Source organism: Mandrillus leucophaeus, unplaced genomic scaffold (genome assembly GCF_000951045.1).
Source record: "Mandrillus leucophaeus isolate KB7577 unplaced genomic scaffold, Mleu.le_1.0 Scaffold1049, whole genome shotgun sequence".
In the NCBI taxonomy this organism is placed as follows: Eukaryota; Metazoa; Chordata; class Mammalia; order Primates; family Cercopithecidae; genus Mandrillus; species Mandrillus leucophaeus.
The window spans coordinates 138,667-152,140 of NW_012098643.1; the positions used below are offsets into that span (position 1 = coordinate 138,667).

Sequence of the window (13,474 nt, forward strand, 5' to 3'; positions counted from 1 at the left end):
TGCGACTCACTGCAAGTCATTAAGATATAAACATTAAGGTGAAAGGAAAAAGCCTTGTTCTAGCTGTGCCTACCCAAAGTAACAGGTTGGGTGGGTGGCCCTGAGCACACTCCCATTGCCAGCCCAGCAGTGTCCTGTGTGTACAGCAGCCATACACATTCACATACATTCTCAGTGTCAGGATCGGGCACCTTCTGACTACAGACCTCACGACCAGCCCTCATAGTGTTAGTTCCTGCTTCACGCTGAGAAGGCAACAGAGATTTAATCAGCCAGTGACACACACACAGCCAGATGTGGAGTTAAAAGTTATTTATTGAGGGAAGACCAGGGATGGTTCACTTGATCCCTCCCCAAATCCCTCCTCAGATGCACCCTGAGCAACAAGAAGACTAGTTCAGTCAGTGAGACTTTCAGCCTTACTCAGAGGCACAGGAGCCCTCCAGAGTGAGGGAAAGGAATATCTTTTTAGAGGTGCAAAGGAGGGATTATGATTCAGGGTGACAGCATGCTAACCACAGGGTCAATAGGCAAATGGTATTCATAAGCAGAATGGGGTAAGGTGTTCAGTATCCAGTGGCTGGCTCCTCAAGGGCATGGCTGTGGACCACATTACTTCTGCTTGGTCTTCTGCTGGGCTGGTGCTGGAGTGACCGTTGAAGGGCAGGGCTCAGGCACCTTGGGGTGGCAGGGCTCTGGAAACTTGGGGTGGCAGGGCTCAGGCACCTTGGGGAGGCAGGGCTCCTTGGTTTTGGGGATGCATGGTTCCTGGGGTGGAGGCTGGCAAGGCTGTTTCACCTGCTGCTGCTGCTGAGGCTGAGGGGGTAGGGTGCAGGGCTGCTTCTGCTGCTGGGAATTCATGCTTCAAATGTGTTTTTTTTCTGGAGACAGAAAGCTGACACAGTGATTCAATTAAAGAAAGATGGATACAAATTCAATGCCAAATAGATTTTATTTTGGGACCTTTTAGAAGAGAAAGCCTTTCATCTCCTCTAGCCCCCCCCCAATACATTTAAAAATGAAATAAACTTGGATAATTTTCAGGTCCTTTTAAGAGGAGGAGCTAAAAGGCAATTTCTTCTGCTCCATTTTATTGGAGTTCTTTTCTTGGCTCCCTTCCTACCCAAGACATCTTATATCTGTTCTAGAAAAATGCCCTAAGAAAGCTGGCTTCTGAGGGACATGAGGCCCGCACATTAGGTCTTTTGGAAAGTGGCATCAGGCCACTGCAGTCTATCCTCTCCCAGTACCATGTAGAAAGCCTGTGACTTATAGGATGGCTTTATATTCATCTAAGCCCCTACGGTTTTGCTTCTGGTCTGTACTTACACGGTTCCTTCCAAATGCTTTTCTTCCCATCTCTGCTTGTCCAAATACTCCTCCATCATAGCTCACATCACTTGACACCCCCAGGAGGGTCTCCTTGAGCAAGGTTTCCCAAAACTGCACAGCCCTTCCCTGCCCCTCTCCTCATGCCAATTACTATCTACTTTGCATTTCATTTATTTATATGTATGTATTACCTTCCTGCTAGGTTTTATGTTTGTTAAGTAAGTACGTTAGGCATTGATTTGTCCAAAGTGCCTAGCATACTGTCTTAAATGGAATAAATGCTCATTAGAGATCCATCTAATAAATTTAAATTTCTGTAAATATCTTAGGGGGAAATCGCAGCGTTACTGAGAGTGCTCTGGGCCTGAGCCCTAGTTCTGCTATGAACTTCCCATGGGCACTTGAACAGTCTCCTCCAGGACTCCCAGTTCAATGACTATCTACTGAAGTGGGAGCCCTAACCATCTCTAAGGTCCTTTCAAATCTAGATTGTAATTTAACTTAAAATAAAGATATTCCACTATTCTCTAACTCCCACTGAAACCCTGGATTAACCTTCTTACACATATTTGCCTTTGGCTAATTTCTAATAATGAAAAAATAAACAAGAATTCCTTTTGTTGCAATCAGAGACTTACCTGGTATATGGAGCAGAATGGGCTGTGTGGTCCCTTGGGTTTGGTGTGAGGGCAATGGCCAGCTGACTTTTATAAGATGAACGAGCCCTGCCTCAAGGAAATAGAAGCTCTCAGGTGCTCTGTTTCCATTCCTCACCTGTCACACATGACTCACACTACCATCCTCATCACCGTTTGGCTCAGCTTTTGTGATGAACGCCATCTGATATTTTTTGCCACTGGCTGACAATGATGTCACTGGCTTAATTTTCACTGCCACCCTCATCCTCAGACCCAGGTGCAGGGCTTGCCTTGAGGGAGGGCTGAGCAGCAGGCTTCATGGAGAGTTTTATTAGTTAACCCTGGGGGGAGACCTGAGTCCTGCTGAGGCCTTGTCACCTGCTGTCCTTGTCATTGAGACGGTTCTGTGGGACAGAGCAGTCTTGCACACATGAATGGATGGGAAAGGGAGGGGGAGCAGAGGAACTGAGGCAGGCACTCCTTGTCTGCCTTGGTGAATGTGGAAGCTAGAAATAATGAAATGGTCTGATTATAGACCCCTTGTCTCAGAGTCCAAGACCCTTCCATCCATTTCCCCCATCTTTTTCCCAATTCCATTAAATTACACACATTCAGAATAATTTACTGATGGTTCTCCTACCCACCCCTCCCTCTCCCTGACTGGTTGCTAATGTGGGAAAACCTGCTTTCCTTCACCAACCACACCTTTATCCTTCTCCTACTTCAGGAAATTTCAGGGGCTAATCCTTCTGGGATGACCTTTTCCCTCCACTCCACCCAGACATCTGGCCCTGGCCTTTTCCTCCTTTCTAATCAGGCTAGACTGCCCCCAACCTGAAAACCCAAAAGCCTTTTCTACCTGCCTCCCCGCAGCCCATCCATGGGGTCCTTAATGATGAATCCATCTCAACTTTTGCCCACTTCCAGCTCCAGCCCCAATACCTAGAGATCCTGCTGGCTACAAGGTTTTCCTCCTCCCTCTGGGTCTGTATCTCCAGGGGACTTTCTGAGGGTCAGAGCTGTTCCTGTTCAAACCAACGGTGTCCCCACCACAGTGTTTGTTTCCTCATTTATTCAACAAATCTCAGTGGGGAGCCTAACATATACCCATCATGCCTGTCATTCTTTGATGAGGAAGCCCACTTTCCCCCTACAGACCGTGAACTCCCCAGGGTAAGAGACAGAGCACAGTTCAGAGCCACTGAGATTATGGATCTCAGACAGCCTTTAGTCCACACTCCTCAAGGGATGATTGGGGAACCTCAGGTCACAAGAGGTGAAATAACTCATCAAGGTCAAAAAAAACAAACCCCAGGAAGAAGAGAATTATACACATAAATCCTGTGTTCTCCTTTGTTTTCATTCCTTATGACTCCCTAATGTCTAAGGAGGAAATTAAGCCCAGGTGGAAAATTGATTAGAGGTGGAAAGGGGAGCCCTTCCTGGCTGAGAGGTGGACCACTCGTAGTTCTGGAAAGTTTCAGGAGTGGCAGTGTGAGGACACAGAAAAAGCCTTGCCTTGTGGGTGAGCCTTAATTAGTGCTAAGATAAGTCCCTTTAAGTAGAAATAAAGATGCTTAATATTTGAGTGGCTCTAAACAGTGGGTGTTTCTAGCTCTGCTAAAGTAGGAAGGGCATGAATTAGAATAGGTGGAAATAAGGTTCAGTTTATCATCACTCAGGGCACCAGGGTCGGAGAGAGGAAGGGAAAAGCCAAAATTAAAAGTCAAAAACTAAAGCCAAAACTAAAATGTCTGCTTTGAACCTGAGTTGATTTCACACTAGGGGAGCTCTCAGAGTGACATCACGACACAGCTGAGGTGAAGGCACTGGGGCAGGCAGTAGGTGATCAGCCCCTGAGTGCCTGCACACACTTGCCTTCACTCCATGATGGTCAGATTCTGAAGAGTCTCCCTGCCAAGGAACTTCTCTTTCCTGGGGACACAAGAACAGGGATTCCCTCAGTCCTTCCATAGGCAATTCCCGTGAAACTGATGTCCCTGGTTCAGAGCTGCACTTGAAACACAAACTGTTACTAGGTGTGGCCTTTGGAAAATCCAAATCATCCTTAAAACTTAGGTGTGCAGATAGTTCCTCCTCCTCATCTAACCCCTCCTTTACCCAAACAAACACCTAAATGTTTGTGGAGCACCTGCTGGTTCCACAGCTGGTGAGCTTGAGGCCAAGGTCAGCCTCCCACTGTGTCCATGCGGCCATAGGTCCCTATCCATCTCCATCCTCACACAGTGCCTGGCGTGCAGAAGCTGCTCGGCAATTATAGACTGGCAATTATAGACTGACTGCCTGGCTGGCTGGCTGGCTGACTGAATAAATGAATGAATGACTGAATGGTGTTATTTGTGAAGACAGGTTCAGAGTCTACTTTGAGAATTACCTAGAAGCTCTGGTACAGAGTCTACCCACTGCTCTTCCCACCCACCTGCTTCATTGTCAGACAGTTTAATGCCCCACCTTGCTCCAGGCTGGTGCCAGCCCCATTGGTACACCCGAGCTCCAAGCCTCTTGCCTCACTTTGTTCTCTCCTAGGTCTGTGCCCAGGTCCCCTTGTTCACCAAATCCCCACCCATGAGCCCTGACAGCAGGGGCTGCTGGAACCTGTTGCTATGTCTGGTAGGATTCTCAGCCCTGCAGGAACCTGCTGCCTTATCCTCTGTCCTCTGGAATCACCCAGCTTGTCTCAGGCCCTGGATGATCTGAAGCCAGCTCCGATGCTGGTGTGCTCTCATGCCCTCCCTGGACCTTAGCCTTGGATGCAAAGGAATTTCCCTCTCCCTGGTTATCAGTCCTGACTAGACAGTCCTGCCTGCCTCAACATGTGCTTCCTTCACCCCACCCAAGCCTGCGTGGGCTGCAGACTCTGGAATTTTCTCTTGGTCTCTGACATTCTTCTCCCTGTGTATCTGAAGCTTCCACAGTGACTTGTGTTAATCTTCCCTTAGAAGAAACTTTGTTTCTCTGCCACTAGGGTTGAGTGAGCTGTTGAATCGGCCCCACAAACTCCCACATAAAGACAGGGGGAAACTGGGTGGCTGCCAACAGTAAATACAGCTCCCCAGATTTCTCAGCCTTGCACAGGAGCCCCCACCTAGGACACAGGAGCTGCTGCTCTTCTGACATCGAAAACTGGCTGTCATTTGTCCCTGGAACTTCCATTGACTCTGAGCAGTGCCTCAGGTTCATCAGTCATTCCCAGAGCAGGGAAGATGGACGGCCCTAAGTCTAATCAGTGATCAGGCTTTTCCCAGCATAGATTACTCTCTCCTCCCCACTACCCTAAAGTCAAGACCCTACAAAGAAGGTCATGCAGAATTTGAACTCCAGGGCTTTTCCTGTGGGGACTGCATATCTAAAGCATGGTAGCATTTAGAAATATGCAATATTAAGACTTTTACCCCCCACCCTTTCTCTGATCACCTTGAGAAGCTAGGGAGACCGCAAGAGTGTCAGCTGCTCCACTCAGGCCATGGTAATTTAAAAAATGTCTCTATAACACACAAGGTCTTCATCTGAGAAAGGGCAGGAAAAGGAGAAACACCAGATCCCAGGTGTTAGGAGCCTCCTGAACACTTTGGCCCAGCAGGAGGAAAAGCTAAGTTTGCAAATGTGGGTGCAGAGGTGGAGGGAGGACATGAAATCATAGCACCCGAGAAACTCTCCTCAACCCCTCATCCTGTAGACAAGGAATGATCTGGTGTGGAGGGGAAAGGAACTCACTCCAACCTTCACAGCCTCTTTAGTGGCAGAATCAGACCAAAACCTGGGATGCCCAATTCCCTTTCCATTCTACCATCTCTTTAGGAACAGAGCATGCCCTTCACCCTCACTGTTTTTATTTCCAGTCCTTGAAGGGATGGACAAAAAATTAAACTTGGCTTCTCTAGCTTGAGGGATATAGAAATAAAAGGACCCAGGCTTAATGTCTGGCCCAGCTGTTTCAAAGCCTTGCCATGCCCTTATTAGTTGGATGACCTTGAGCAAGTTGCCTAACCTTTCTGCAAGCTATTGTCCTTATCTTTAAAAGGATAACTTTAAATTCTACTTCACAAAGTTGCTATAAAGATTAAATGCAATGATGCTTAACACTTTAAGATGAATGAGCTAAATACATCTAGCATGATAATTCTTGCTAGTTTGTCTCGTTCTTTCCTCTCCTTCCGCTTGAAATCAGATGAAACTTCTTCCTTTTGACTGCGAGTTTCCTTTTTTCCTTTTCACTCTGTGTGTGTGTGTGTGTGTGTGAGAGAGAGAGAGAGAGAGAGAGAGAGAGAGAGACAGAGAGAGAGAGAGAGAACAGAGAGAGAGCGCCCAAGGACAGGGCATACTTCTTCAGTGGAGCAACATTCTTAGCCTTTGTGATTGATTTATCTCCCCTCATTTTTTTTTACGTTTGATTTCAGGTTTACATGTTTACCAAATTGTATCTTGAGTTATTGAACAGTGACAATGACTGCATGGTTCATGTTTTATAAGAGTTGGGGCATGGGAGGTAGCTAAAATTATTGGTGATTATACAAAAACCTGGACAAACCTTAGATAAGGAAACTGAGGCAGAAAAATGTTGAGTGACTCTCCCAACATATCATAAAGGTCTGATGTGCTAGGGTACAGTCCCTTGAGAACTATGTTGTGTTGCTTCTCAAGACTAGTGGGACACTCTATAAACCAGAGGGTGACTCTTAGAAGAGACACTGACTGGATCCCTATAGTCTCACACATCTGAGCTGATCGACTGCCTATCTTCCACTAGAGGTAGAGCTTCTCCCGGTATGGATGATCAAAAGACACAGACATATTTTAAAATGAAAAGTATTAGAATCTGGGATGGTTCAGACTGATGTGCTATCCCTCCTATCAGTCATTGCCTTGTGGGCTGTAGAGGGGGGCAAAGGAACAACTGCATGGCTAAAAATTCTCTGCAGAGAATCTAAACCCCATTGGTGGTGGCTGCTGTTTGTGTTGTTGCTGGTCCCTTCTGTTTGCTCAGTTATGCCTGCTTTGTCCCTGATCCTCCTCTGAAAGTACCTTCTCGAGGGTGCAGAGTGATCTCCACAGATTACAGATTTGGAAACATGAAGTCCTGGATTCAAATCCTGAGTCTGATACTTACTAGCTATGTGTGTGATATCAGGAAAGTTTTCTAATAATAAAAACAGCTACCATTTCATTAGCTTCTGCAAAGTGGCAGACCGTGTTCTAAGTGTGACACTAATTCTCACAATAGCAGTGCAAGGACCAAGTCATTAAATGTAGTCTATAGATGTGGAAGCTGAAGCACAAAGAATAAGTCACTAGTTCAAGTTTATGTGGCCAATAATGTGGCAGAGCCAAGATGCAAATCCAGTACCATAACTCTTAAGGCTTTGTGAATCTCAGCGTATCTTACCCATAAAATTTGTCTTTAGACCTGTTATTAAATGAGATTACATATGCAAAACAACTACTGTAGTGACTAGAACATAGTAGATGGATCATATATGACAAGTGCATTTCTTCTCCTTAGGGTCTGAACTACAACTGTTATTAGAAATTAATCTTCCATGTCTCAGAAAAATCTAATCATTTCCTTCATTTTTAAAGTAGCCAATCAGTCATTCATTTAACACATATTTGCTGAATGAGAGTCAAATGTCAAGCATGAAGTCCCAGGTTCATGAAGTCTAGTAGGGAAGTAGGCAACATTCTTTGAGCTTCTGGGATCCAAATCTCATCAGTGAGGAGGGTTTACCAACTGACTTAAGCATAAGCATGACTTAGGATGCTCCTTCCAGTGAAGTAGAAATACCTAAGGGAAGGACCTGGGGACCCATATTTCTCAAGTGCATCAGGCGGTTTTAAAAAATCAAACCAGTTGGGAAACAGTAGACTCTAAACACAAGGACTTTTCTACCTTGATTGCAATTGACATCATCTGGTATCTTTAAAAAACTATTCATGTCTAGGCTCCACTTCAAAGTTTCATTTAATCAGTTCATTTTTTTTTATTGTCAGATAAAACCAGGATTGAAAAATCACCACTCTGCCAGAATATCTCAACTTCTAGGACCTGAATCCAACTGGAGAGTCCCAGTCCTATGAATAGGTGGAAGGAGGTGCAGGTGGTGCTAAGATACCTCGGCAGATATTGATGTTGATGCAACTAGATGCTGATGAATGTGGGTGTTTGGCCTGAGGATATTAGGAGCCTTGGGAAGTAATTAAGTCCCATCTGAGGAAGGCAAAGTACACACACCCTTGAATGTCACTCTTCCAAGCAGGGAATCATCAAAGCGCAAGCTCAAGCTGGCATGGCAGGCTGGTTCTGGGGCCAGGAGATGATCTCGGGTCACCTTCCTGGACATCATCATGCACATGGTATGGAGACCTTCTGGTGGGTTAAAGGCTCATGCTTCCTTCCTCCGGAACATCCTGGCAGGGCCAAATTATGACTTTTGGAGGCACAAAGTACCAACAAAGTATACTGCTGCTAAGGAGAGAAAAGCTTTTTGTCTATCCTCTTAAGTTCAGTAATGGGGGCCTGCAAATGTGACTGACAGAAGACAGATTAATAGGAGAAAAGGCATATGATTTATATTGATATCAATATTTTTTACATGCATAGGTATTTCACAGAAAAGAAGTGAAACCCCAAAGAAGTGGTTAGGTTTGGGAGCCTGTATATTCTTCCTAAGAAAGAAAAAGGGGTTGAGCTTCAAGAGATAATACATTGTGGAAGATGACTAGGGATTATACGGGGAAACTTCTGAAATATAAGGGCTACTTTAGCAAGGTTTGTTCATGCAGACTCATCTTAGTGCCGGCTCTCCATCTCCAGTAATAAAATTGGTTCTCTCATCCTGCTCAAGAGAGAGGATAAATTTGTGCTCTGCCTTTAGGCAGATAGGAGGAAGGCAGAAAACTATGTCCTTGTTGACCCTCAACTGCCTTCAGCTCAAAAGAATACTTGTGCCAAGTGGGACATTTCAGGGTGGCATATTCTGATCCTCGTCACTGCCCTTCAATCCTCCTCTGCCCATCTATATAAGATAAATCTTTATTTTTCAAAATTACCTTAAATTCCTAGTTGCCACTTGTTTTTAAATTTTCTAGTTACCATAGCCTGAAATTGTTCATGGAATCTGATCTTCATTCATTCATTTACTTACTCTCTTATTTTTTGAGCTCTGCTCCTGCCCCAAACACATGTATATCCTCTGCTTATTAGGAAACCACCAGATCCACCCTGATGGGGTTAGAGAGGGTGTAGAGAACACAAACCATACAAATGCAGAAACTCAAAAGAATTCATGGATCGACCTAATTTTAAGGCATCCAACCCAATCTCTCATTTTGTAGATAAAGGACTGAGGTTAAGGAACTTGTTCTAGGTCACAGATTTATTTAATAGCAGACCCAAAACTAGAATCTAAGTCTCCTCTTTTCTAGCCTGGAGCCTTCCCAGGCTGGGAAAGAGATAACAGTTACTTATTAGCATAGACTCCTGAGCTAGAGTAAAAAGACTTCCATATGGCCACCTTCTACTTCTAGGCAGAGAAGTATCCTTAGCTCACGCTTTGATAGCCACCTTCCCCAGCTGTAGATGAAAAGAAAATCAATCATTTAATGAGCATATGCTATATGCAGCCACTTTCTGGATATTATCACCAATCCTCCCCAAAATGCTGCAAATAGTTGTTTGACCCTGACACCTTTTCACATATGAGAAAACGGGCTTTGGCTCTAAGTGACAGAATGCAATCACACAGCCAGGAAATGGAGAAGCTGAGATTCAACTCTGGTCAGTCTGAAAGCCCCTACCCCTTTTGCAAAAAGAAATGGAATGTCAGAACAGCTCCAATGCAGATGCCCAGGCCTGCTCACTTTGCCTCTGAGGGCCTCCTGGCCAGAACAGGAGGTGACGGGGAATTTGAGCCTGCTGAGTGTTTGCGACAGATAGATCAGGCAGGGCATTGTTTTGTTTCTGGGGTAGACAGAATTTTCTAGGTAATAAAATGGTGAGAAGGAAGAATACTGGGAGGAGGGTGTATTGAGCTATCCCTTCTCCCCTGGCAGTGTTTGGAGGTTTTGTAAATATAGTCTCCTTTCCTCAGAAGAACAGACATGTTTTAATTTTGTTGACACGTTGTGGATGGGCTTTGAAGATACAATGGGGTAGAAAATGGGTAAAGTATGCACACAGATAGTGAGAAAAATAATGGTTTAAGCCAATCAGGATTGAAATATTGCCTAAGTACTTTTTGAATTTATATAACTCTTTTTTAAGAAAAGGAAATAAAATATTATTATACAGGAAAATGTACACAGCTCAATGAATTTGCGTGTCTACATCTGTCTAATCAGTTCCCAGATAAAGACACAGAACTTTGCCAGATCCCCATAAAGCTTACCTTCTAGTCATTCTGACTTCATAAAAATAGATGGAATTATACAACATATGCTTTTAATATCTGCTTTCTTTCTCTCAAGACTGTGTTTTAAAGATTCATCCATGTTATGGGTAGAGCTTGTCTAATGTCATTGTGTTGTGGTATGCCATTGTATGAAAATTCACAATTAATTTATCCATTCTTCTTTTAATGGATATTTGGAATATTTTTAATTGGAGCTATTACAAATACTGCTATTATAACTGTTTTCATACATGTGTTTTAGCAATTCTATGTACACATTTCTGTTGTGTATACAATAAAGAGTGAAGTTGTTGGGATGGGGATGCATATGATCAACTTTAGAAACACTGCCCAATTGTTCTCTAGAATGGTTGTCCAATTTACACTACCTTCAGCAGTTTATAAAAGCTTCTGTTTATCCATATTCTCACCAACACCTGGTATTATCTTTTTAGTTTTAGCCAATATGTTGCATTGTGTAGCAGTATCACACTTTCATTCTAATTTATGTATCTTAGATCAAATTAAGGATAATAGACATCTCTACAAAATAGTCTTCTAATACATGAACATGAAACATCTCCAAATTTGTGAGTTCTGTCTTAGTTTCTCTCAATAATGTTTTGAATTTTTAGTATAAACGTCTTATCTTTCATTACACTTATTGATGCTATTTTAATGATATTTCTATTTTATTGAGGTTAAACTAACAAAAAGAAAAATGCACAAATCAGTTGAGTGTATGTTTTGATACATGTATGAACCCAGGTAACTGTCACCGACTAGACTGAGAACTTATCCAGAATCTCAGAAAACTTCATGATATCCCCTTCCAATTGGTACTCTCCCCAGTGATGGCCATGATTTTGACTTCTATCCAACAGACTAGAATTACCCCTGGCCTTTCAGTTTTTAACTCTCTATCTGGTGTGCTTGCCAGAGGCCCTCCACCTGGCAGGTTGCAAACTTCATTCATTGTTTCATAAACCCACTAAAAACTCCACTAGACTTTTCAAAGACTTTCTGCTTAGGTATTTAATATCCTGACCTGACCATTCCTAGAATTCATTAAACGTTCCAAGTGGAATGTCAACCACTTGCTTAAAGACCATCCCCCAGAGCACCCATAAATTCTCTTGGCCTCTCTGTCCCTAGCAATGGTCCTCCACAGTAGAAAGCTTTGGTTTTCATTCTTCTGCTCTTGCCCAGAATCCACAGATTATCCCAGGTAAACATTTGTTGGCTCACCTCTCTGAGGCTGTCCTATCTCTGGAGTTGCAGGGTCCCCGGGTGGGTACAGATAGTTTGTAATTTGGTCTAGATGTACACTAGGCTGCTGGCTTGCCACAGGCTGTCCTGTTCCACCCGGAGGCAGTTCTTTCTTCTGTACTTTTGAAAAGCTAGTCATTGCACATTTGGTGATAGTGAGCTAAACAAGACTCCTGTGCTTTCAGGGCTCATAATTTAACTTTTATGTGTTTAATTATGGCTGGGATTTTGACATAAGCCAATGTTGTTTTGTGAACTTCTGAAGGGTGGAATTACATAAAATAATTTCTTCATAAGGGGAATGGATGCCCACCTAGTCATGCAGAGATGGGACTTTAAACACGGGTATCTCCCCTTCCTCACTGAGTTAATAACTGAGACACAGATCACAGCAGAAATATTCATTGTTTCAATCACCCCTATCTGTCCAATTAGCTGAAGACCACGCAAATCTATCAGCCCGGAACTCAAAAGTCTGTGGGAAGACTTGTCAAGGCCTTCCTGGGAGACATGAAAATGACATGAAACCCCTGAAAAATAGTGTGTCCAAGAAACTGAATAGGGCTTAGATGGAAGGAAGCCAGGAAGGGGACTGCTAAGACAGACTAGCCTTTGTACTTGACAGAGGGGAGTTATTTTAGGATGCAGGGATTGGGGCAAAGATAGGCTGTCAATGAATTCTTAGGGCTAGAAGCATTCTTTTTGAATCTTAATTGTTTTTACAATACTTTGACTTTCCTGGTTAATGTCGGTACCCACTAAGTTTTAAGTAACTACTACTTGGAAATATCAGCCATGGATAGCTACTTTAAGGGAAAGTAGAGAAGGTGATCATTTGTTCCTTTTTAGGCTAGTGTGTTAAGTGAGAAAGCAATTTATGCTTGATGGTGGCACTGAAATTGAGTGACCAAATCCCAGGAAAAGAATAAAGCTCAAGGGGAGAAAATCGGACTCTGTGTTCAACTACTCCTTCCTACTCAGGGTCTCTTCTTCAAATACTTTTCTTTCTTTATGTCTGGGAGGTATGCCACTTCTTTCCAATACAGGCCGCTGGTCTCACACGTGGGTTTGGAGGGTCAGGAAGCCAGTTGTAAAAACAGGTTTCTTTCATAAGCTGCATAAAGTCAGACTAACTGACAAAACCAGGCCCTGTGTACTTTATACAAACTCTCTGTACGTGGCCATCCCTGAAACAACATTTCCCTGTGTAAGCAAATGACTTTGACTTCCAAAAAGTACACTGAGACACAGGATAAACTGACTCTGGATAGCTCTGGAAATCCAGCATGGCAGAGTGGAAAACTAAAGTCATTCTAGAACTTGCTACATATCAGATGAGTATGAATAAGTAAGTGCATGAGCGTGAGTTAATGAATGAACAAAAACATAAACAAATATGTGAAAAAGTCATTTGCACATGTTTGTAGAAATGTTTTGCAGGATTCAGGCCATTTATGTATGCTTTGTGTGTTTTTTCAGAATGACAACTTCCAAGAGGAAAAAACTGCATTCATCAGGTGGGCTGGGCTTCTAATGATAGGAGCTAAATTTTCCTCCTTTTTGATCTTCCCTAGATGGGATTAGTTATGCAAGACTCTATTAAACTTTTGTCAATGAGTTGCTGGGCTTGTTTTCTGTCCTCCTTTACCTGAGATATGTCTGGATATGTTTCCCCATGGTTGGTTACCAGAGAGTAACTGTGTCCGTAAGAGTGACTTCCTGAACTCCCAGGCATGTGTGTACTTGCACCTTCACTTCCCTAAAATGTTCCCTCTCTGAATGAATGAATGAATCACAGAATGGGACTGGGAGTGGACAATTAGCCCA

At 43.5% G+C, this 13,474-nt stretch overlaps 1 protein-coding gene across 1 annotated transcript; it reads right to left on the minus strand.

Annotated features, from left to right (window-relative positions):
• Positions 1-297: 297 nt before the first annotated feature.
• SPRR1A (small proline-rich protein 1A) lies at positions 298-2,008 on the minus strand. Its single transcript, XM_011980817.1, has 2 exons — positions 1,971-2,008; positions 298-895 (listed from the first exon to the last, which is right to left on the minus strand). Exon 2 carries the CDS (start codon positions 859-861, stop codon positions 613-615), a length of 249 nt encoding a protein of 82 aa, XP_011836207.1. The 5' UTR covers positions 862-895; positions 1,971-2,008; the 3' UTR covers positions 298-612.
• Positions 2,009-13,474: the final 11,466 nt, after the last annotated feature.